Source organism: Centropristis striata, chromosome 17 (assembly GCF_030273125.1).
Source record: "Centropristis striata isolate RG_2023a ecotype Rhode Island chromosome 17, C.striata_1.0, whole genome shotgun sequence".
NCBI classification, from domain to species: Eukaryota; Metazoa; Chordata; class Actinopteri; order Perciformes; family Serranidae; genus Centropristis; species Centropristis striata.
This window is the reverse complement of record NC_081533.1, coordinates 19,581,368-19,606,585: the sequence shown is the minus strand read 5'-3', so window position 1 is coordinate 19,606,585 and position 25,218 is coordinate 19,581,368. Positions and strand designations below refer to the sequence as shown.

The 25,218-nt window shown below is 39.6% G+C and overlaps 1 protein-coding gene across 1 annotated transcript in view; it reads left to right on the top strand.

Annotated features, from left to right (window-relative positions):
• Positions 1–22,683, top strand: part of LOC131989445 (phospholipid-transporting ATPase ABCA1-like) — a 218,859-nt gene extending 196,176 nt beyond the window's left edge. Inside the window, exons 52-53 of the mRNA XM_059354665.1 lie at positions 12,286–12,529; positions 18,280–22,683. Coding sequence (XP_059210648.1) covers positions 12,286–12,529; positions 18,280–18,408 — 373 coding nt within the window. The 3' untranslated portion in view covers positions 18,409–22,683. The remainder of the gene's footprint in view (positions 1–12,285; positions 12,530–18,279) is intronic.
• The last annotated feature ends 2,535 nt before the right edge of the window (positions 22,684–25,218 follow it).

Below are 25,218 nucleotides of genomic sequence, written 5' to 3'. Positions count from 1 at the left end.
ACATCCTCTTTTTAGCATTCATGTTGTTTTCACATTATGACATCAACCTCACACACACATCAACATTGAAATAAATTTTACTCTGGAAATGGGAGCAGGAGCATATGAATGAACCTTTGGCCTTGATTGACACTCTAATTGTAGATGTAGTGCTTTAGTGCTGGTGGTGGGAGATTTTGATATCTTAAGGCACCAGAGTGTTGCCAGATTGGGCGGTTTCCTGCACAATTGGGCTGGTTTGAGTTGTATCGTGTGGGAAAAATTGGGTTTGGGCAGGTTGACAGAATTTTGGCTGGCTTCCAAGAGTTGGGCGGGTTTTAAATGATATAAAAGTAAAATGTATAAGGGTGGACAACTTCTCCCTATTTTTTAAATTACTAATAATGGAAAGAGAGGACTTGTTGACAAAAGGCTGTCCATGGTGCTAAAGGCAAAGTAACAAGGTAAAATTACATGAAAGATAGAAACAGACCGTTTATATTATAACACAGGATAAAATAGGCAGCCAAAGTGAGGGATGTATGCATATGGATACATGTAACTACATGTAATTTATTACTGAATACTAATTTAACAAGATTATTAGCAAGCGCAAAAAGTTTAAAAATTGTAAACAAGGGGCGTCCCGGTGGCTCACACTGGTGGAGCGCTAACCATGTATGCCATGTGCACCCCCTTTCTATCTCTCACTATCAATAAAGCAACAAAATGCCAAAAAAAAAAAGAAAAAAAAAAAAATTGTAAACAAAAGACGTTGCTATTGAAATAACATCCCCTCTTATTTTTGTTATTTGAGTTGTCCCTTTTTCTTCTTTTTTTAGGGCAGATATTTGATCATTGCATTGGAGAGAGTTCTGTTGACTCGCATCTATATTCTAGTACAGTACATTATTCGTATTGTTTTTTTTTTGTTTTTTTAACTAATTTGCATTGTTTCTTACCTTTGGGCTTTTTTTTTTAATCAAGTTGGGCAGATTTTGAGCAGTTATTGGGCTGGAAAACATCCAAAAAAATGTGTTACACTGTCAGGCACAGCGTTTAATCTAAGCTCAACTAACCAGCTGTTTGCTCTAGCTTCATATTTAGTGCAAAAACGGCATCAATTTTCTATAGCCCAAAATGTAGAGTTAATCCTTTAATGTTTTATACACCTCTTGTTTCTATATGCTTTTAAGAAGCTATGTAATTTTAATGTGTTCATTTCTTTTGCTTACCTGGAGCTCCTTGTCTTAATAAACCCACATGCACTTTTATTGTAGACTCATCAGCATGATTGTATTGATTTCACATAAAAAAAGATCCATCTATGAGGCAAATGTGCAGACAGTCCGGTCTGTGTGCATCAGGTTAGTGTCCCAAGTCTTTCACCATTATCTCACTTCCACATTTGTTTCTCTGCAGACTCATAAATTTGATTTCCACCATCCCAGTCATTTTGCACACCCGTAATAGGCCTTGTGCATGTCTCTTAATGCGTTTTGTTATGTCTCCATAAGAGATATCCCCTGCCCCGAACTCTTAGCATCGGGGCCTGCTCTCTGATATTCATCTGACATTTCCCAAGGCCAGCACTTAGGCCCCGAGCCCTGCATGTAACGGTGAGACCGATCCATTACCTTAGGTACAGTCTGGTGACATTATTACCACTCCATTGTGGGATCTTGTAAGAGGAAGGACATTCCACATGCACACAAGAGCTCTACACACGACAGGAATATGTGGTGGCAATCGTTGGGTGGAGAGAAAGATCAATACACCTGGGATGAGGGGAGGAGCAGGCCATTTTTAACGTTGTGCTGGGGATTAGGGGATATGCCAGAAACAGCAAGGAGGGGGCAACAGTGTCAAGGGTATTTTACATCATGAGCGTTAATGTCATATCATTGGCTACTGTCTCACCGTGGGGAAAGAGGAGGTAGATTGGAGATAAAAAAAAGAGTGAGAACGAGGGACAGTTGAGAGGCAAAGGGCTAAAGTGGGAGAGCTATGTACCAATCAGTCCCTCCCAGATGTTAGGGTAATTGACAGATCCTCTGTGTCAATTACATCCTGTCTGTAGGGGGAAGAGCAGGGTGGTGTAAATAATTTATGAACCAGTCAGGAGGTATAGGATAGGTAAGAGCTGAGGGAGCAATACGGGGAAAGGGAAGGAGCAGCAAACAAGAGAGGGGAACAGAGGGTTAACGTATGTCTTACTTCACTCAACATGCTATCAGGTAAAAGGGAATCACACTTCACAAGACAGTCAAGTGAGAGGAAGCCAGATAAGCATGACGTCTACACCGATTTTTTCTTATTTTAGATCTCACACGGACAATTTACATGCTGCTGAAATGCTATCGCTCAGTTCTTGCCACGCAGTGAATAATTTCTAATTAAGCGTCCCTATCTTCTCAGCGCTTGGTGTAATTAATGTTTCATGAGGTGTGGGACCCTGTTAATGACTGAAAGGCAATTAAGGACTGTCTTCTCTGTTTTCTTTTCTCGTCACTATCCCGCCACATGTTTGTGCTGCTATGTCCCCCCCCACACACACACACATTAAACACACACACACACACACACACACACATACACTCCCAGCCCTGGAATAGCATGTGATCTACCAACATTTAAGTCGTTGTGAGCCTCATCAATCCAGCTTTGCGGGGTAAAACACTGAACATCCAGTATTTTCTCTCCACATCTGAGTCCATAATGTGGGAATGGAGGGGCTGATTCCCACAAATGCACAAGCTGTTACTAGTTTGCAGATGGGAAGAGTTCCATCAGGCAGCAGGGGTTTGCAGGAGAAGGGGGGGGCGGCATGCCGACGGAGGCAGGTGGTGCACGCTATCGTCACACGGCGTGAGCTGGTGCCCTGTGAAGCTGGGGGGGTGCCACTTCTTCCTCCTGCCCCCCAACCCCAACGTCTCCATCTCTTTTTCATCACGAGCCCCTGAAAGGAGTGCAGAATCTCACCGCGGGGGCAGCTCTCACATTTTGACCCCCTATCGCTCACCCTCCCACATTCGCAGCCCTCACTCCCCCGTTGTCTCTTCTCCTTCAAAAACCTCTCACCATATTACCCTTATTTATTCCTCCCTCTGCTACTCTCAGGTGGCGAGGCTTCCAACCCAGCCATCCAAGTGCTTGTTAGTGCTGCCCCCTTTAGTTCAGTGGTGACCCTGTCTTTATCACTGAGATGCCCTTCTGCTGCTTTAACGGCCGCGCCTCTGTATATCAATCAAGCCCCAAATGAGCCAAAATAGCCCATTTAAACTGCCAGAGGGGTGGCCAGCACGTGAGAGGGGCTGAAGAATTGGTCTGGGAGGTGATTTCTGAACAGTCAGGCGGCCATTTTAAAAAGCCTCTTCGTTATTGGCCTCCATGGCTTTTAAAAAAACATCCTCCTTACCTATTCTGATATTGAGACCCTCAAATCAATCACACTTCTTGGAATTTATAAAAGGCTGACAGAGAAGGGGAAATAAATAAGTTTTAAAAAAAAATGTGCAAGAGGCTGTAAATAGTGCTTTAGTACAGCAGTGTGCTGGTATGAAAGCTCCCAGGTGTTAAGTAAACCCAAATGAAGTGGAGAAACCAATAAAAGGAGCTTCAAAGCTCCCCTATAATCTTGTCAGTTAGAAAGGACACCCGCTAGCCGATGCAGGATTTTTCACTGATTGATATCATTCATATCCCCTCTTCATAGAGTACCTGCAGTAAGTACACACCATAGCCCGGAGTCTTATTTTCTCCTTGCTTAAAGCACGTCATGATGTAAAAGTGGAGGGTAGAGTGCCTTTAATGCATTAAGATAATGTGGTGCGGGCGCTGGAGAGTTTTTACAAGAGTGGTGTCTAAAAGTTTGGATCAATCCCCTGAAGTTGACGTTGAGAAGTCCAATAAACTCCTTCCCGCTCACTCTGCGTCAGCTCTGCAGGTGTGCCATTAACTAAATAGTTTACGGCTTCTAAGTGCGTGTCACCGGCGGAGATGGATGACAAAATAATTCTCTTTACGGTTTACGATGCATCAGCAACGCAGGTGTAATTAAGACTGCTAGAACATCGACAGACACAGATGGTGTACTGTATATGTACTGTACGTATCTGTGAGCTGTCTGCACCAAAATATATACAACATCTTTACCCTTGATAATTGCTGAGAATTTTTGATGCAGGACTTTATGTGGGTTTGTGGCTTCTGTGGAGACATTGGTTTTATCGTAGGTTTTTGTTTTTGTGCTAACAAGTAGAGCACCTGCATCTACATTTGATCCTTCAAGGTCTGCAGAAATTGCTACATGGCTCGAGGCTTTTTATTAGGTGATCCATGCATGTTTAGAAATACTGCAGTAATAATTTTACAGGCCAGATGATGGCCTTCATCTGAGATTAGTTTTGAAACACAATATTGCATCCACCTTGTAAATATGTGTTGATGCAGACTGTCACAGAAAACTCTCACTAAGGACATATTTGACAGCTTTATTTGAACATGATTATCTTCACCCAGGTTTCTATTACTCCATTTTATCTAAAGCTTTCAGCTGCATCGAACTAACACTACTAAATCTACTATCTATATGACTTTAACTTCCCATAATCTAACTTTGAAATGTCATCCTAACTCTAATGCGCAGGTTTACAGCACACTTTACACTTCAGCCAGAGCAATAACCTACATTAAAAAATATATGTTACATTGTCAGCGAATGCCAGTTAGTCAGCATTTGACCACTACTAGCTAGTTTTCACCATAGACCATGCAAAACATAACCCATTTATTTGTGGACTACCATTTTGTAGCCTTTAGTTTAGCTTTTTGGCCGGAGCCATCTTAATATTCTTTGGCTCCAGAAGTGAACATATTTGAAAAAGATGGTGAATCTGATTCAGAACCAAAGGACACCATGCATGCCCAATTGTAACCTCACTGCACTCGGCTCCTGCTGTGAAAAGTTATCTTCCATTATTCAGTAAACCAAAAACAAGTAAATGGCTACTTAAATATACACAGTGCCATCAATATGCAAAGCTATGCCTCTTTCCTGATTGACTGTACACCGTGGTAGTGTCTTGTCAATCACAAGGGGCCATGCTTTAAAGCAAACATTGTTTTGTCATCTATTTTACTCTAAATTGGATTATAATTAACAAAAGGAACATCTTGCTGTATTGAAAAAGAATCGACACTAAAGATTGAGATCTTAAAGGAACACTCCACCGTTTTTTCATATTAAAACATGTTATTCGGTCAAGTAAGACGAGTTGATACAGACCTCTTGCGTCTCAATGCGTGCACTCAATCGCCCTGGCGTGCGGCGCCACTTGGCTAGCACTTAGCTTAGCCCAGTTCATTCATTAGGATCCAAACAGATGGACAGTTAGAAGCGACCAAACTCCTCCACGTTTTCCCTATTTAAATACAGCTACACGAGTAGTTAAACGACCAAGTATGGCGACACAAAATAAAACGTGGCGCTTTTCTAAGTGGATAAAAAGGATAACTATAATGTATGGCGGAATAGCACTTGGGAGCACTTCGACTCGCCGCAGTAATATCATCACTCCTGAAAAATCTTCTCCCCCTCTCCCCGGGCTGAACACTCAAGTTGGATAAGCTAACGTTATGTTATGGCCACTTCCAGGACAACCAAATACCATACAAAAGGAAACTTACAGGGTTGGGTGATCCACTTTGTTGTGTTCGTGATTTGAGTATTGTCGGTGTGGCCGCATCCTTTAGGCGTAATCCTGTGGATGTATAGTCCTCCTGTGTGAAATGCTCGGAGCAAACACGCCAGTTCTTCAGAATATCCACCGATGTTGTTGGATCCATGTCCAAAGCAGCTAACCAAGCTTTCCGCCGTTTGTGGTGAGTTGGAATTCTGTGAAACGTGACGGTGTCGTGCCAAAAAGTGATAGCCTGCCAGAATCTGATTTCTGGCCGCGGGAGCGCACACAGCAGCCCGTTGAGCGGTAGCGTAAACACGTCTGCTTTTCTCTGGATTAAACGGTCTGAATATGCAGATACACACAACTGTATTATAATGTAATTATAGCAAAGGCATGTGGCTTCGAAAGTTTAACGTTTGTTGTTGCGTAATTATTACAACTGTGGCCAAAAGAAGTGTATAGTTTGTAGCGAAATCAGACATGGCAACTACGTGATAGATACGTCTATTTCAGTTTTCACCTCACAAAAACTGATTGAAGGCATAGTATAGTTACTGAGAGGTTATTTCTGCCTAAATATGACTTGATCTCATTCATGAGCTTCATAATGTAAACACTAGAGCTCACAGGACAGCTTGGAATCCCTTTAAAGCACCATTACAACACAAAATAGGCATTTTCACCTGCCAAAAATTGATTGAAGGCCAGATACAGTTACTCAAAGGTTATTTCTGCCTAAATATGACTTGATCTCATTCATGAACTTCATAATGTAAAGATCTGACCGCTCAACGGGCTGCCGTGCGCGCTCCCGCGGCCAGAAATCAGATTCTGGCAGGCAATCACTTTTTGGCACGACAACGGCACTATATACCTTCTGCTTGTTATCGCAACCCTTTACGATGCACGTTATAACCATTATTGTTCACAAATATCTTCCTACAACCTGATACTTCGTCAGCTCTGCTCGAACTACTACTCCTGGTGCAGCTCACGTTGGTTCTGTTGACGGAAGTGAGAGGGAGAGGGAGAGGGAGGGGGAGAAGATTTTTCAGGAGTGATGATATTACTACGCCGAGTCGAAGTGCTCCCAAGTGCTATTCCGCCATACATTATAGTTATCCTTTTTATCCGCTTAGAAAAGCGCCACGTTTTATTTTGTGTCGCCATACTTGGTCGTTTAACTACTCGTGTAGCTGTATTTAAATAGGGAAAACGTGGAGGAGTTTGGTCGCTTCTAACTGTCCATCTGTTTGGATCCTAATGAATGAACTGGGCTAAGCTAAGTGCTAGCCAAGTGGCGCCGCACGCCAGGGCGATTGAGTGCACGCATTGAGACGCAAGAGGTCTGTATCAACTCGTCTTACTTGACCGAATAACATGTTTTAAGATGAAAAAACGGTGGAGTGTTCCTTTAAACTCATTAGGAAAGTATTTACTGAGTTAATAAATTAAGTGAGAAGAAGGGTAATTTTCTCATAGACTTCTATACGATCTTTGTCTTGCAAATAGTGGAATTATCCCTGCTGGCCATTAGAAAGATAACAGGTTTTAAGAAACTTCTGCATTTACTTCACTACTGAGACCCAAAGGGCACATCCACTGTGTTCATGCATTAACTTTAGATTACTTAACCCTTTATCAGGTGAAGAACTATAATTGGTAACTTCAGTGGATATCAAAATGGGGTCGAGAAAAAAGTTGCAAATTTACTAGATTAAAGTGGCAAATCTACAAGAAAAAAAGTTGCAGATTTAAGAGATTTAAAGTGGCAAATCTACAAGAAAAAAAGTTGCAGATTTAAGAGATTTAAAGTTGTGAATCTGCGAGAAAAAAGTTGCTTTTTTTCCCACTTCTTTCTCGTAAATCTGTGACTTTTTTTCACGCAGATTTGCCACTTTAAATCTCTTAAATCTGATAAAGGGTTAAACTATAATAGGTCAATTTTCTTTTGTCTTTTCCTGATTGGACAAAGATCGCTTATCTGTATCTCTCTACTCATTCATCCATTCATCCATTCATCTAACCTCACACTGCCTGCGGAGTCTCTGCCTAGAGCTCCGTTAGCTCCCCCATGAGGACCTTAGGATGTTTTTGGAGGACTTCCTGCTTGATCAAAGCATTAGACCACCCAAGCCACACAGTGACCTCTTGCCCCGCGTCCGCTCTCCCCCCTGCAGACACAAATACAAGGTTTGGCAGTGGCGAGGGTGACCTTTCTAGACTCCCTCAGATGAAGGAAGGCAGCAGAATTATTTTCTGCCTGTCATGCCCTTATCTGTGTCTGGCTGTTGTTTGTTTTAAATTACATGGAAGAACGACTTTCCAGCCGACCAGGGTGGAGGAGAGGATTGAGGCAGAATAATGAAAATGAAGAAGAAAGAACTGCAGCGCAGACATTACAGTGTCTCCGCCACGCTGCGCTGAGCTGCTGTATCATATCTCTAATGTAAAATATTATGAAAGGATTAGTTGTGACAATGTGGTGCAGTCATGACTTTATACATAATCCGTTCATTATTTTCTCTGTGCTATATTCAACCTCAAATTGCAAAGATCTTGCTTTTAGCTTCAAAATCACCAGTTGCCAGTTAAAAGCAAATTAATTGTTTCAGGCTTGCTGCGCCATTGTTGTGCGCTGTTTAAAGATATCTAAGCTTACTTTCCCCACACACGCAGAGTTTATTTGAGGAGAGGCAGGACAGACAGTGTATCAAAGATGAAAGAACTTGTTTTGTTGTGAATACAGAGGCAGAGTAAAAATGATGAATATGAAAGAAAGATATTTTCCCAAAGTGCTGCCTGAAGTCCCTGTGTAGCTGCAGACAGAAAGGAAATAAAAGTAAGGTAGGCAGGCAGAGGGAATGAGGGGAAGCTAATTGATAAGCCCTTTTACTGTCACTGACAAGCAACATTTCATTACCCGCATGTGCCCCAAACCAATTCGCCAAACCCTTTAGCCACTTTGCCTCCTGGCCTTATTGGATTTTTGCAAAAATGTTTTTGCATCTTGGCTGAGCTTGGCAGTCCTTGGACAAAGCACATTTCCTGAGCCGGCAGCTATAATAAACACAAGGGGATTATGGTCATAGCCTTGATTGGATGATGAATTAAGCTTGATGTGTGAGGATGGCTGTGATGTTGTGGTGGTGGAGTCTGATTACAGACTGTGTAGTCTGTTGCATCTTGTGAAAAAATCATCAAAAATGATGTGGCTTTACACGATGAGAGATGTATTCTGGCAATATTTAATATAAAATGTGTTACTCGTGGTGTATGCTGCTGGGTGTGCAATTCATAGCAGATAAGCAAGTTGTGACATACTTTAGTGTGTCTTTTCACAGCCATTGTGATAATATTTGACATTATGTGGGACAAGCCATGCATTATTGAGAATAGCTCTTATTATTTTATTATTTCCCATAGCCCAGTGATTCACAAGTTGAAGGTTGCTCATTTCAACTATGCCCTTGAATGTTGTAAAGCCAGGACGTTTTATTATAAATTAAATGTAATAGGGTTTAAAATCCCCAGCTTATGTCTAAGATTAACATATCTTCTATAGGCTTATACAGCACAGTGTTCTTGTACTGTACTTGCACTTAATGATTGTACAAAAATAAGTGTTGGATTTTTTTGGGTTTGACAATAGAAGCCACAATGTATTTAACTTTATAACACCCAGAGGACTCACAATTTTACAAAAGACTCCTCTGCATCTTACAAAGAGCCAATCTGGGCTCAAAATGTAAAAAATCTTAATTGGAGATTTGGGAGAAGAATCCAAAAATGACAGTCTTTTGGGGTGACTACCTTGCCGTGATAGATGTGTTTTCTCACTAAAATTGGCTAATGAGCATATTACATTAACAGGTCCAACTGTATAATATCCCTAATTATTGTAGTCCTTTTAGGCCTAATTTCATTGGCAAATATGAATAGTAATTATATTAGGATGGATTGTAGTCATGAAAATAACTAATTAAAGAGTTTGAATACGAACTCAACGGAGCTTCTTAACAAAGCAGTGGGACTATGGTATAATTTCTTTTGTGCTATAATACCAGAGTCCTCGGCACCCCTGTTCCTCTGATGATCACGATAATCCTGCTTTTCCATTTGCACTTTGAGGTGATGAAGCCCTATGTACACAATGAACACCTCACAAAAGAGCAGTATTGCATAGAGAGGTTGAGTGGGGCTCAGGTCAGCGTGGAGTATAATTTGGAGCGGTAGAAGGGCTGTCTAAAGGGCAGCTGCTTAATGAAGCGTTACCATGCTGATACTTGCAGGGCACCCGTAGTTATATCCACGTGATGTGTACTTCATAATGTGTCGTAGAGTTCATGGGGATGCTTTTGATCACCCGCGGTGTGCAGCCCCTGAGGAGATCACAGTGCAGGCACAGTTCTCAGATCCTCCCTATATAGTAGGCTTGATACAGATGTGCGCGTGAATAGCATTTCATTCGGTCAATTGCATCATAAAATGGAAATTGTCAAGTCGTTGCTGCATATTGTCTGCATTCGTGTGAGTCATTCTGATGTTTTATTCCCCCATAGCATTGCAGCTAATTTAAATCTGTGTATGTTTAAATATAGTTTTGAACAATTCCTTCACTGTGGTAGCAGACTACAACACTAACAAACACCACATTTGATCAATTCTTCCTAATTTCCTCACCTCAGTCTTTTGAAAGTACCAGATGTACATTATGTGGCAGGAGACAGAGGTCATGGCTGTAATGCAGTACAAGGTGATTGGTTGACATGCCAGCTACTGTAGATTTACTCCCATATACCTTTGACATTGACATTTTGGCTTGTCCAATCATAATTCAGGAAAATTCCAGTCAAGCAGGGTGCAGACCTGTGACTGTGCAGACAATGTGACTTGGCATGATCATAAAAGGAGCATTAAAAAGACACTGATGCATTCTTAATGGGAATGAATATTAGATAAGCATTCCCATATACAATTTATGCAAAGTTACACTATTCCTGCACTGTCGCTCTTCAACTTCAAGCAGGCATGTTTTAACTAAAGGGACTCTGCTACCCATGGGGTCCATTCGTTGTGCTTCTCAGTACCAGCACAGAGCTTCACTTCCTCTCTCACTCCCTTTGGGATCGTGTAGGCCTGCAGTTTATTCACCATATCTCTAATTGCCACTAAGGGAGCCTCTGACTCCCGTTGCATGTTGCTCTGTACTAGCCCACAATGGACATTTCCATGAGTAAATCCAACATTAGGGAATTAATTAGGCAGAAAACAATGGGTCATAAGAGTGCTAACGACAGAATAACAAGGCACAGAGTCTTATTTGGTGCTCACCAGACGTAGCATACAACCGGGAAGATGCAGAATGCTAATTAACTTTAGAGCTTAGCTGTGGTGTATTTTCATCTGTGACAATATTTTATGACCAGAATTATTGTTGTAAAACTATACCCGTAGAGCATGTTGACATATTATTTAAATTGTGTCTGTTCAAGCATTTATATCCTTTCTGAATTACTTATCATATACTGCTATATATATACTAATGTGGAAGATTTTGTCAAATATTCCTTAGACAGAGCTTTTTATGCTCACATAAATGCAACAATAATTTATTTTTTTGCTACTTGGGGGCAGCAGATCAAGCTGTAAAAACCAACATCGATATATTATCAAATTATCATTATCTTATTACCTTAACATGTATGGTTTTACACATGCAGCAGACACTAACATTGATATTGATTTATCAATGTAAATCCAATAGTTTCTCTCATTTGAGCTCTGTTTTGGTCTCCACCAACTTTTGAGGGAAATATCTAGCTCTTCAGCTGCTAAACGCTCCTATTTGTTCAGCAGTTAATGGCTACCTTTGTCTGTCTGTCGTAGCGTATAGCAACTTTAGAGCTAAAACATGACACAGAACTACTTGTTCCCCCTTTCACGTTAACACAAAAGCATTGTCGATATAAAAATCTCTCTGCTTTAAAGCTGAAATCCATTTTTTTTTAAAGTTGCTGGCCCTCTTAAAAAGGTGGGATGCAATCTTGGTGGATAGTGTTTATCGAACTTCATTGAGCCACCTTGCTAGCAACACTTTTTAAATCATTTTTCCTTTAGTTGCTTGAACCAGCAAAGGCCTCTAAACTGTTATCCACTCTGGTCTAAAAGCAATTTCTGACTTGTGTCTTTTTGCTTGACTAAAAATGCTGCTTTCTCTTACATTTGGTGCAGAAGATGGTGTTGAAACTTACAGTACTATTAAGTGGAAAAGGTGAAAAGTTTATCCATCAGCTCGCTGCGTTATTGTGCTGTTGAAGTTGAGCTGCTTTTGCTTTCAGCTGCTTGTGACTTATCTGCCCCTCTACCTCACCATATCCAGGAAGCTTGAATTGGTGGGGAATATGAGACCAATTATATTTTGTCATCCCTTTTGCTTCCCATCTCGTCTATTTCTTCCAATTCGCCACCCTATTATCCATCACACCATGCCGTGACCACAGGAGAAAAGAAAAGTTCATTATTCAGACGGCAAGCCATGAGCAATTTGGCACTGGCATGCTTGTTTCCTTTTTTTTTTTTTTTTGGTGCTAAAAAACTTAACTGTTGCCTCTTGTTCTAGATTTGGTGATGGCTACACAGTGATTGTGAGGGTTGGTGGCTCTCCTCCGGAGCTGAAGCCAGTCGAGGACTTTGTCCAGCTGTCCTTCCCCGGCAGCGTCCTGAAGGAGAAGCATCATAACACACTGCAGTATCAGTTCCCATACGTACAGGGAGCTTTGGCCAACATCTTCAGCCAGTTCACCAGCCATCAGCACAGGCTGGGTGTGGAAGACTACTCTGTGTCCCAGACCACGCTGGATCAGGTAAGCCTCAGAAAATGTCCTCATGGCTTTGCTTCAGTTTGGATTGGTGGAGTCTACCCATATACATTTGCCCTCAACTGACAGATGTCCGTAAAAGGAAAACAGGCAACAATTTGATGCATGTACATATTCAGGGTTATTATTATTATATATGTTATTTTCTGCCTATGATGGTGAAATTGCATTCAGTTGGTAATTGGTTTATTTACATTCTCCCTGCACCAGAAGAACCCTTCTGGAAGAAGACATTTCTAGAGCTGAATATAATTTCATAAATATTCTGTAGAATCATCCTCCAAGGTGATGGTGAGAATCAGTCAACGGAAATCTCTCTATCTCCTTCCATTGTAACTACTAAAGAAAGCCAGCAATACATTTATTCCAATCTCTTGATCTGTATCTGTACTATCAGATATGGTCGCAATATATTTGCAAAACAAGTTCACAAGGCTTTGCCACTTGGGAACATGGCAGGCTCTGAAAAGAGCAAAAGGAGCAAAAACAAACCATGCACAACCTAAGCAATTACACACAGGCTCCATAATGTGTTAAATATTTTCACTTTGCCTTAGATATTGTTAGTCCAAATTGTGGAAACTTGTGTATTTACAAAGGTTTGTTCACAGACTTGGTGAATCACATATTTTCCTTTATCCAGATGTACTATCAGTGCTGAAGTGCTTCTGAGTCAAGTTGGAAAAAGTTGTTCTCAGTTTGACAAAAAAAAGGTAGAGTTGAGCATGGAAGTGACTTTTATTATTTATAAACATCAGTTTTTGCTGATTTCAGCTTGTACAGTAGCAGGGGTGCACAATTTGGCCCCAAATCTCCCTTCTGACATCGGCAAAATTTAGGCTGACTGTAGTGTATCCAGGGTCATGGTCCCGCTGTAATTTTGTGGAGTGCCAGCTCTGTTTAGCAGATCATTAGGTCATCAGTCAACGCATTCAGCATTTTAAGTGCTCTCAGTTAATGCAGGTCTGCCCATTCCAGGATAAGAATTAAAGATCTATCATTGCCTACAGGTTGTCCTCTCCCATTTAGGCTGTCAGACTGACCAATGAGGACCACACCGAGTTTATGTAGCCAAGATAGTTCAGCCGCCAGCTCCAAGTATTGATCACGAATGTGGACTGAGGTTTTTTTAATATAAAAAACTCCCCAAGCCTGTGTCTGAGTGTGTGTGTGTGTGTGTGTGTGTGTTTTGATTCCAGCCCAAGTGCAGTACCTGATTGGCGAGATAAACTGAGCCCTGCATGTTACAGGCTGGCTTCACCTTGTGTTTTCCAAATGGCCCCAGGGACCTGATGCAATCAGGCGCTCAGAAGCGAGTGTGAGTGTGTCTGGTCCTGCAAGCCCGCCATTAGCTCAGCAGCAGAAGAGCAGGTGGGAGGTGAGGATGACCTCTGAGGGGTCCAGATAGGTCATCGGTCCACTCCACTATGAAGCACCTCTTCTTGGATTAAAAAAAAACCCAGATAGAGATGAGAAGGAGTGATGAAGGCAGTTGTCTGTGTTTTTAAATTAAATTATGTGATATACAGAATGTTAAAGATTTCAGTATCCTCGTGATCCCCATGTGGATAACCACTAACTCAAGATAAAACATGTTTTGCAGCCTTATTTAAGTAGACTGTGCCCTTTAGGAGGCAATTAGCCAACCACTAAGACAGGAAAGGAATTTATTTAACGCTAAATGCTTTAATTTAGCCTGATTTACAGTCAGATTGGTTTCATTGTAAGCATTTTAATCAGAAGCCTGTTTCTACTTTGCAGATCACTGGTGCTCAGCTGTTGTACTACTTCCAATCTTGTGTAATTTTTGTATTTACTTTTTTTGTCAATTCACCCCACATTCTGCACTGGTCAATATTTACCAGATAAGAGGCAGTAAATAAATCATACTTGGAGCAGGAGGTCACAGTATTAAAACACAGAGGGGAGGACTGGCGAACCTGTGGAGACCCAGACTGTCACCTTTCAGCTGGTGATTTATAGAGAGGAGCCTTGACCTATAGTATAACACCAGACTTGCACTACAATTAATATTGATCCACACAGCCTGGAGCTCAGGCGTTAACACTGATGGCCAAGACAGTGCAGAGCAGATGGAGCATTTGAAAGGAAAATGTGACTTTCGAAATTGTCTTTTAGAAGCAAAATGTGCAGTAGGAATTTTGAGTATTTGTTACTTAATGCCCGGACAATGGTCCACCTCGTCACTACCGTACCACTAAAACACATGACCCTTCAGATACATAATATATGTGGTCCTATTATCACTTCTCTTATTTTTAGAATAGAATAGAATGCCTTTATTGTCACTATACACATGTACGATGAGATTTAAGAGCTGACTCCAGAAAGCAGTGCGACAAAAAATAAAATACATAAAAGATATACAATATAAACATAAACATACACCTACTTAGGCAAGTAAATGTAGATATAATGTAAAACATAGGCAAGAGAGGGAGGTAAGGTGCACAATCTTCAATTCAATTTGCCATTATGCTATTTAGTGTTCATAAATATATTGCACATTGAAGGACAATTTATTGCACAAATTATTGCACATTGCCAAGAAATATTGCACAGTAATAAAGTCCATATGGAAACTCAAAATGTTCTTTAACTTCAGTATATTTTACAAAGGTTTTTGCTTGATTACACACAATATGAAACAAATAATGTGAAGTACCCTGACCTCTTCAAGAATTCCCCCAATTAGAAGCTAAATGCTCTCACACACTGTGACTATTATATGGGTAATTTAGTCCATTCAGTTCTCTTAATTATAATACATTTGGATGCTGCTTTAATATGGATGCCTAAATATTACATTTTTGATTAGAAAAATGTCAATTATGTGTAAATGATAATGTGTAATGATGCTTAGGAGCAAATGTGAATGTCTACTGATGCTTTAATTATTTATAAAAGCATTTTAATATGTGTAGTATGCATCAGTTGCAACTCTAAATGAATATGAATGAGAAAGATGTGATTTATTTTGTAGTTTCCTGTAAACTTTCTTTACCAGTCACATTTTAAGTATGAACAATGGGTTAAATGACTGTGTTGCTTTGTGTTTTAGAGTCTTTCAGCTAATTGTTGTTGGGTTTTTTTTAGGTTAACCTGCACATTAGTTATTGCAGGTTAAAATTAAATTTGCAGGCATGGCTTGGAGTGCATAATGCAGTTGGTGTGTCCATTCTAACTAACAGACTAAAGGAAGATCTCTCTTCACTAAATAACATTTCAAAGTCAGTGTAGTATCATAGCAAAGCATGGACATGTGGGTGACATGCGTGTAAAAATAGCCATTTAACATTCTGCAAGGACTCATTTGATATACAGGAGAGGTTAATTGGGTGATTCACGTCCTTTCCCTCCTCTGTTCTGCCTCAACGGGCATCAAATAAACACCCAAATGTAACCTCTGCAATGTAATTAATGCCTGTATCCATCTGTTATTAAGAAAATGCCACTCAACAGCAGCGGTGCATGACGTTCAGGTCATGAATGGATGCTCGGCTAAATACAGAAAGAGTACAATATTAAGAAAGTCACATCACAAAGCAGGAGATGAGTTGAACAGAGTTTCTCCATCAGATATGCTGTCAGCTGCACCATTGAAGCACTTTTTCTTCAGTACACTTTAAAGAAAGTTAAATAAAAACAGTAGTTAGAAATTCTATCGCAAAGCTATTCAGCCTTGAGTGTGAATACAAAATGCTGTGCATGCCTCAGCACATCACGCCAATATCAGCCAGTGGCAGGGTCAGAGGCCGAGAGAGATGGGCGGACGCTGTATTTGTTGCCACTGTCATTCTTATCCTCTTACTCATTCTCCCCTGATAAGATGCTTTGACAACTGTGACCTTGATACATACTGCTGATGCTCTGACATCACAGACAGACGCGTACTTCAGCCTTAGGCGTTCTACAGATGTAGCTCGCTTCTCAGTTACAAGGTAGTCTGCTGTTTTTTATTTTTTCTAGACCCAACAAGCCACCGGCTTTATGAGCTTTAAGGTTAAGAAACTTTAGATACAGAGATACCAAATTCCAATAAAATGATGGTTTAATTGTCTGAAGAAAATTGTTATATATGCTGTTTAACCTCCCAGAGGAAATAATTACACATTTTTACTGCAAGAATAACAACTTGATTCATTAAAATCCTTAGTTTAAAGAATCCCTAGTTAATACTAAAATGGAAAAGTGAAAGAGTAGAATTTGCCACCGTTCATTACTACTGCCAAGCTGCCCTTGAGCAAGGCAGTTACCTGTTGAGCCAACAAATACAACAAATGCTTCCAATAGAGACTTTTCAGCAGTGTTTTCCAGGAAAAAAATCCATAAAAATGAGAAATCAAGGAATTTTCACCTTCAATAATATTTTCTGAAAGCCATATCAAAAGTGCAAGTAAGACTTTATGTCTGATGATCTGTACTAAACATAGGAACATATGAACCCATTCACTTAACATGTTTGAAGCACTCCATATTAAAGGAATAGTTTGACCTTTTGGGAATCATGCACATCATATGTGTTAAGTCAAGAGCTGGAGCCAGGAGTCAGTTGGCCTTGCTAAGAACAAAACTTAAACAACCAAAACAAGTTAACATCCTGCCTCCCTGCACCAAGTCTTAAGCTCCATACTTAATCAAAGTATCCTAATGATCAGTTTGTATGATATCTTACAAACACTCTTTACTTTATATTAAGAAGTGTTGATTCCTGCCCATATTTCCACTACCAAAGGCAAGATATTACACTGTACTGACAATATAAATACATCAGAGTAATTGGAAAACATCTTCTTTGTTCAGAAAACAGAATTTACTATTGTTAGACTGTTTCTCTTTATTATCAACATTACATTGTAAAGACACAGATTAAACAAATTGGCTAATTAAAAACAGAAGCTTCAGAGGCTGAGGATAGATCTTTATTACCCTGTCTTCATTATCTGAGCTTCTCCAAAAACAAAAGCTCAAAAGGAGGCTATTGTTTATTTCTGATCATGTATTCTCTTTCACATGTATTTACTCTCTATCCCATTTAATTTATTGGCAATGTGGCAACAAAAAAGGATTTAATTCACAGGGAGTCTGATGGAATTGGTCTAGGTAATTTCCTTTATTTTTTTCCCCATTTAGATTTGAAATAAAATCTAGTAATTCACATATCCTTTTATTTTCGCACAGCTACTGAAATTCCTTGAATGAAAAAGCAATGCTCTTATCATTTTATATGATCCTTTTTGTTGCTTTTTTCCTGTGGAGTAAAAATCTTTGTGCAGCTTTATCACAACAGACAGCTAATGCTAAGAGAATAAAAAGCCTGGGCTACAGCGATGTTTACAGCACAATGAAATACACACAGCTTTTTTATGAACGCCATAGGATTGATTTCTTCTGACATTAAATGGGCATCACAGAGAGAAGAATGATTGTTTTATTCTCTCTCTCAGCTGGTCAAAGATGTCAAACTGACATTCACTGTGTGAGGCGAGACGCTTACTTGATGCTTCATAGCCCTTGTCTGGCAACTCATTCGCATGCGCCCCGTTGTCCGTACTGCTATTTCTGTTTGTTTTAGAGGCAGAGGGTGGGCGAGAACAAAAATGAGATGGGTAGAGAAATATCCACAGGCCCTTCAGTACTCTGCCTGTGTATTATAAGACGTTTTTATCTTGCATTTGCTGTTAAGTACCTTCTCTTCCTCCTTGATATTCCAGGTCTTTGTGAACTTTGCAAGGCACCAGCATGGGGAAGAGGACTCTCAGGCCTATGACAACGCAGTGGACACTTCGGATGAGATGCCATTGGAGTCTGTGAAGACCTCCCAAGAACCAGAGAAGCTGTAACGCCCAAAAGACACATTGCACTCACAGCGGGAAAGTAATATACTTTAAACAAGTTTGAATGGATGCTGTTTGCACTGGAAGCCTCAAACTTTTTGCAAACCCTTTTTTTTCACCCAAACTGCATCAATGCAGGTTATTGGTCAACAGTGATAACCATCCATAACCATTTCTACTCTATTCTCTTTATGCAGATAAGTGCATATGAATGCAGAATGTGCAGGCAGCAGGACAAGAATTTGGTATCTGATTTCTGTTGGTAATCAGATTAGAATTGACCATCTATTTTCAGTGTGCTTTGGTTGCATGCACGTAACAATCCATGCAAAAAAATAAAAAATAAACCCAGATCTTGGCATCCACCAGCTGCTGTCTGCCGAAGATTTAGCTTTTAATTAGCTTTTTAAAATATATTTGCATTCATATGCAGAGAAACTATGTGGTCATATACACAGTCTTTCAACTCACTTCAACCAATAGTAGCGTTTCCATCAATACATTTCTGTGCACATTTTGAAGCTTCACATGGAAAAGCTTGATGGAAACACAAAAATTCGATAAACGTTTAGAAAATGCGCTTAAAAGTTTTAACGCTCGCTTGAGGTGGTTTTGTCTTTTTCGAAAAAATAGTTATGCGCTAAATGGGAGATGGAAACAATTTTACTCAAATGACTGATCAGCTCTGACATGATGAACAATTATAAGTTGCCCAATTGATTCTAATTCCTGAAGACATATTTTCACTCAGCACAGTTCACAACTCTCTAACACACACTAACTAGCCCACAGAGCTACAAGATAGCTCCCCTGTAAACACTCCTTATTCTCCTGTTCTTAAAGGGGCCACAGCCTTTAGTGAATGTCTCTATATTGTGGGTCCCCACAACACTGCCATCTTCTGACCAAAGTACGTTTATGCAGCTTTGTTTATTCGCTCTAAACCAGTTGATGGAAATTTGCATTTTCTTTAATGCAACATTTCAAAAAATTTGCTTCAATATTCAGTTAGACTTTAATGGAAACATGGCTAGTGACCAGCACACAGAGGAGGAGGTCTTGGCCTGGATAACTGCTGGCTACACCAGAATTCTAGAAATAACAGACCTTGCCCCCAAAAGCTAAATCTTCAGCAGACCAATAGACAATGGTTTTTTAAACTTTTAAAACTTGTTCCCAATAGAAAACAAAGCTTGTTTCAGAAAAACTAAGGTCACTGGAATTCAAACAAATCAAACTGGCTTCAAGAAATACTCTAAATAGATCATTTTGCATTTTGAAAGGTTTTAAAATTCTTACTGCACTGGCAGATTTTTTCAACACATTTCAAGGACTAAATTACTGACAGAAATTGCCTTGATAAAAAGATATTTGCAGTGTCCAACCTCGTATTGGAATATTGTATTTCACAGAGGCTCACCAAGTGATACAACACCAGTTCGATTTTGTTTGGAGTATATTGCAGATCATAGCATCGTGTCGGAGAGTGTAAGGACCAAATGAATTTCATGCATTGCACAGCATTTAGGATACCTCAGGACTGCATTTCAGACTGAAATATATTTGAGATTTGTTTACATTTGCTGTTGGTTATGATGATGATATGTTGCACCGTAAACTATATTAGAGGATGTTTCTCTGTGGGTGTGATCCATTCCGATTTTGACAGATTTTATGTTTTATGCTTCATCAATGAATATCAACAGGCAACTTGTCTAAGGATATTTTGTCAACAACAATCCCAAAGCACATTAAACAACAGTAACTTCCTACCTCACATTGCGATTCACTGGCAGGCACTTTAAAATTTGCCACTGATAAGAAATGATTAATAACAACTCTGTCAGATGTGCTGGCTTTGAATGTGTGAATGAGCCTCCAATCAGCTGTGGACGGTGTTTAATGAAAGACATGGAGATTACAGCAGCGGGACAATGCAGAGTCATTCTGAGTCAACCAGCTGTCAGACATGTTGGGTCTGCAAGGAAGACAACACGGCCTACGTGTGCACCAACCAAAGCTTGCAGACTATTATTTAGAACCTTTGTGAATGTAACTGGGCACATGTCAGGAACATTTCTCAAGAATATCAATGAATGTATGAACAGATTTATATTTTATGAGATTGTTAATGCATTTTCTTGTGAAATCTGTTTTATTTTATTTATCGCTTGTTCTTTGCAGTATCTAAATAAACTATCACTGAGAATTTTTTTTGCTACAGGGCATGCTGATGTAACACTGGTGTGTTAACCTATGACCACCAGAGACCCAGGTTAATATCAGAGAGTACAGCACTCCCCCTCATGCACAGACCTCTGCAGATACAGTGCACATATTTTGTCACAAAGTGCCTTTTAAACACCCACGTTTAAAAAACCCTGTGATAATCGATAGCAGACCCTCCATAGCATTTTAGGATGTGTAAACTATGTTATATTATGCAAATATATAGACCATTTTATTGTCATTGAATGTAATTATTTTTTAACCCCATCCCCTGAAGTTACTGTTGCTATGCCATAAAGCCATAACTATTTAGATATATGTAGTGTAGAATAAAAACTGCTTTCCTATTTTAAAAAATGATACAAAATATTTTTTTAACCATTATTTTTTTGGGGGTGTTTTTCGTGTTTTGACAATAGACTATATAAATAATGGACGTAGTCACCGTGACGTCACCCATTGGTTTGTGGCCCGTTGGAAGCCTCGAGTTCAGCGTTATACTCGTCGCCATCTTGCGTCGCCATCTCGTTTCTAATACAGGGAGCAGACCATATCTGGACTGTGGAGGAGGAGAGGGATCTGATCACTGACTACAGCCTCTCTACACCTCAACCTGACTGAGAGAAGCTGCTGCTAATTCATGTTAGCATTAACTGGGATGTTAGCTTTGGCTAGCAAAAAAACAAAAACAAAATGTATCTTTCTTACCTCAGAAAACTGAGCAGCGACTCCTTGGAGTGTCTGTTAGTCCAACCAAACACTGAACAAGACATTTTTACTGAACAAAACGTTCAAATAAACTGTCATTAAGTGAAAATACAGTGAAAGGGTCAAAGTTATGAGGCCAAACCGCTAAATGTCCTCTTTTATATCTATATAACGTTATATATAACTTTATTGACACGTTGCCGTGGATACGCATTGCTCTGCTTCTCTCCTGGTGACGGCTCGCCTTGTTAGTGACCTGTCAATCAAAGGTAGCCATGCCCCAAATCATATGATTCTTTATCTTCTATTTTCTTCTAAATGGGGCCATTATTAGAACTATTGACATCAAATTGTCTTGAAGATGATTTTTAACTAGTGATTGAGACCATATTGTTGTCCTGAAAATTTTTTTTGAGGTAATAAATCAAGTGAGAAGTTTTCAAATTTTGCACTGAAATGAATGGGCAGATTTTTTTTGCAGCCAAACTTAGCACCCCCTGCTGGAATTTTCGGTGGATTGCTGCCTTAAGGCACTTCCTGGTTGGCCTCCAAGCTCAGACATGGAGATTGCCGCCTGCCATAAACTGATGGGTGAAGTCACAGCAGCTACGTCCACTTCTTTCAAACAGTTTATGAGACCATCAAAAACTGTAAAAGGGCTTATACTGCATATCTATGTCTCTTATTTAAGGTACATTCTTGTTTTTTCCAACATACTATTGTGTACTGTACAACATTGGAAGTTTGTTAGTGTCCTAATGATTAAATACCTGTAAGCTTCTTCAATATGCAGCTTATATTACTTGGCACTTACTTCAGAATGTAAACTCTTCCCTCACAGGCGCTCTGGTTTAATTTGAGAGCTTGGCATAATTTGTATTCTGTGTCCTCACATTACTATCATGCCCATTGCAAAGAATAATGAATCCTATTTGTACTGAATATTGCTTCATGCCAAGACAAATGATTAAACATTAGCACAAATTGTCATGCGACTCTGACTTTAATATTTGTATATTGCTGTCCACTGATTCGTTCCACTCCAAGTTTGAAAGTGTCTTAAGTTCAACTTTCTACATGCTGTTTTATTGTCATGTCCTTCTTTTCATTACTTCATGTCTTTCAATTTGAGTGTAGCTTTCTGTTGCAGGCTCACTTTTGTTGAGTCTCTCATACGTCCATGAAACCATGGGATGCCAGAATACAGACTGTACTGGAGTGGGTAAAGCATTTTATTTCACATTTAGTGGAGTGGGAGGGACATTTTGTCTGCCAGATGCCTTAGAATGGATTCATTTTGTTGTCAAACTCACACAGACACTTTTATTGTGGTTCTTTTTATTTATTTTCCACTTTCCCTGCCTTTTTAAAGCTAGTATGACATAAGGTTAAACCAATTGTTTTCTCAATTTCATTTCAATATCACAAAATTTATAGCTGTTGTTTTGGAACAGCCTGTCCTCCAATAATTCATTAAAAAGTCTCATTGTAATGTACCAGTTTTCTTTTTTCTTTCCCCACCAGATTAGACATTCAAACCTTCACTGATCTATTTAGGGGTCTGCTCTACTTTCAGTCTAAATTATAGAGATACGTGTATATGGATTTTCTGTTTCCTCTCTCAGGTGCAAATGTTTTTTGTTTTTTTTGTTTGCTTGTGAGTTGAAGTAAGATGAAGTTGAGGATAGCTGCAAGTTCCCTGCAAGACTCTGTCTTTTACCTAGCTAAAGTGTTTAATATTTAATTTATTTCTTTGCCTGCAGAAACATTTGAGAAAAAGATCAACAATGACTTGCAGACATAGGTTAAGACATTGATTTCAGTTTCTTAAAATTATAATGACTTAACTAGTTATGACATGATGCCCAAGGTGTACCTAGCACAGACAGTATATGAATGAAAACAATAATATTTTATCTTATGTTTCCCAGATTTATATGGCATATCACATCACAGGAAGCTGAAAAAGAAGTAAGAGAATTAAGTACCCTATGAACACAAGACCTCTAAAATTTAGGACCTAGGGAACTTTAATTGTAGCTTAATCCCATACGTTTTCCCCTTTTATTGAGAATTGGGCAGTAGATGTTTAGGGGGAGATAGCAGGTCAACAATAATTGCCACATAAAAGTGGCGGACATCATCTGAAAGCTGTGAATCTGAAGATTAATTTGAGATCAGCACTGTGTGTCAAGTTGTTCTGGTCAGGAATATCTAATAAAAATGACTTAATTAATTAGTTTTAACTATTAAGGGGTGTAAGGGGTTCATAATATTAATATTTTTTCCATCTTAAGTCCATTTCAATGTCCATTTCAACTGTGTTCCATAAGTTGTTGCAGCTTTTCTTGGGTTAATACCATTTGTTACACACATTTGGTTTGAAAAAAGTTTTTTTCAATTTGAGAATAGATGAAAATGGTCAAAAAAACCCTCCAGAATATAACATCAATACATCAAGGCCTTTGGAAGAACATAGAAGAATCCATGCTGTGATTTGCGTTCAAAAACTTTGGTCATTTTGGAGATTTCTGTATTTTTTAGTGATTGGATGACAAGCACTTCTGTGCTTCAAACTGCTGAGAAGCCCCTCCAGGTCTGTAGTTTGTGGTTGTAAAGTTTCATGAAGCTGTGATTATAACTAGAGGTCACAGCAGCTCATTTTATACAGTGAGGTCAAGACAAGACTCAAGAAATGCCCTGACTGCAATGAACTGGCTACTACTGACGACTAACATCACCCCACGTGAAGGAAACTGTGCTCATTGAATCCACAAGAGTCTCAGCTTCCCAGTGATACCCAGTTTATGTAATTCAAAGCCTGTTTAGGGGAGTAAATAGCCAATTTGTACTACATGAGAAAAACTATGTGGTCCTTGCCTTAAACTGCATGTTATCAGCATGAAGTAGCCATATATGTAAAGACAAGACTTCTGGGAACCCAGAGAGCCTATTTTCATTGACATCGCATGATGTCAGCTTTGAAAATTGCCATGCCAAAAAAAAAATAGCCTAAATTTGCAGTGTTATTTCGGCAGCATCCTGATATGATATTCTGAACCTGGTCTCACAGGAATCCGTGAAATAGCCACGGATTCGCTTAACTCAAAATCCGTGGAATAGCCACGGAATCACTCAAATTTCCGTGAAACTGACACGGATTTCGCTACAATGCAAGTTTTTTTTTTTTTTTTTTTTAAGATTATTTTTTTGGCATTTTTTGCTTTTATTGATAGTGATAGAGTGAAAGGGGGTGATAGAGGGGAAGACATGCGGCAAAGGGAGCTCAGGCCGGATTCGAACCCAGCTCCACCGCAGCGAGGACTGAAGCCTCTATACATGGGGCGCCTGTGTAACCCACTACGCTACGGACCACCCCGCTATGCAAGTTAATGACAGTCATATCCCGTGGCTATTCCATGGATATTTTTTCCTATTGGTTTGTTCCAAGTCACGTGACTTTCAAGGTCCCGGCGGTCAGAACAAAAAACATGGCGGACAGTTCTCAAATTTTTAGTGAAAAAATCAATATTTTGACTTTCTGCATCAAATGGATTTTGATCACATTTCTAGCGAGAAATATATGTTTTATTTTCTAAATATTCACTCAGTGAATGTACATAATCACTTTGTATGTTGGAATAGCCACGGGATATGACTGTCATTAACTTGCATTGTAGAAAAATCCGTGTCAGTTTCACGGAAATTTGAGTGATTCCATGGAATAGCCACAGAATCACTCAAATTTCCGTGGTCTCACCCTGTGAGACCATGTTGGATATTCTGCATAGTACCAATGAATTCCTTAGATGTTCTAGTTTCAGATATCTTCAGTAAATCCTAAAATTGCTACAACCTCCGAGAGAAAAAATCCACCAT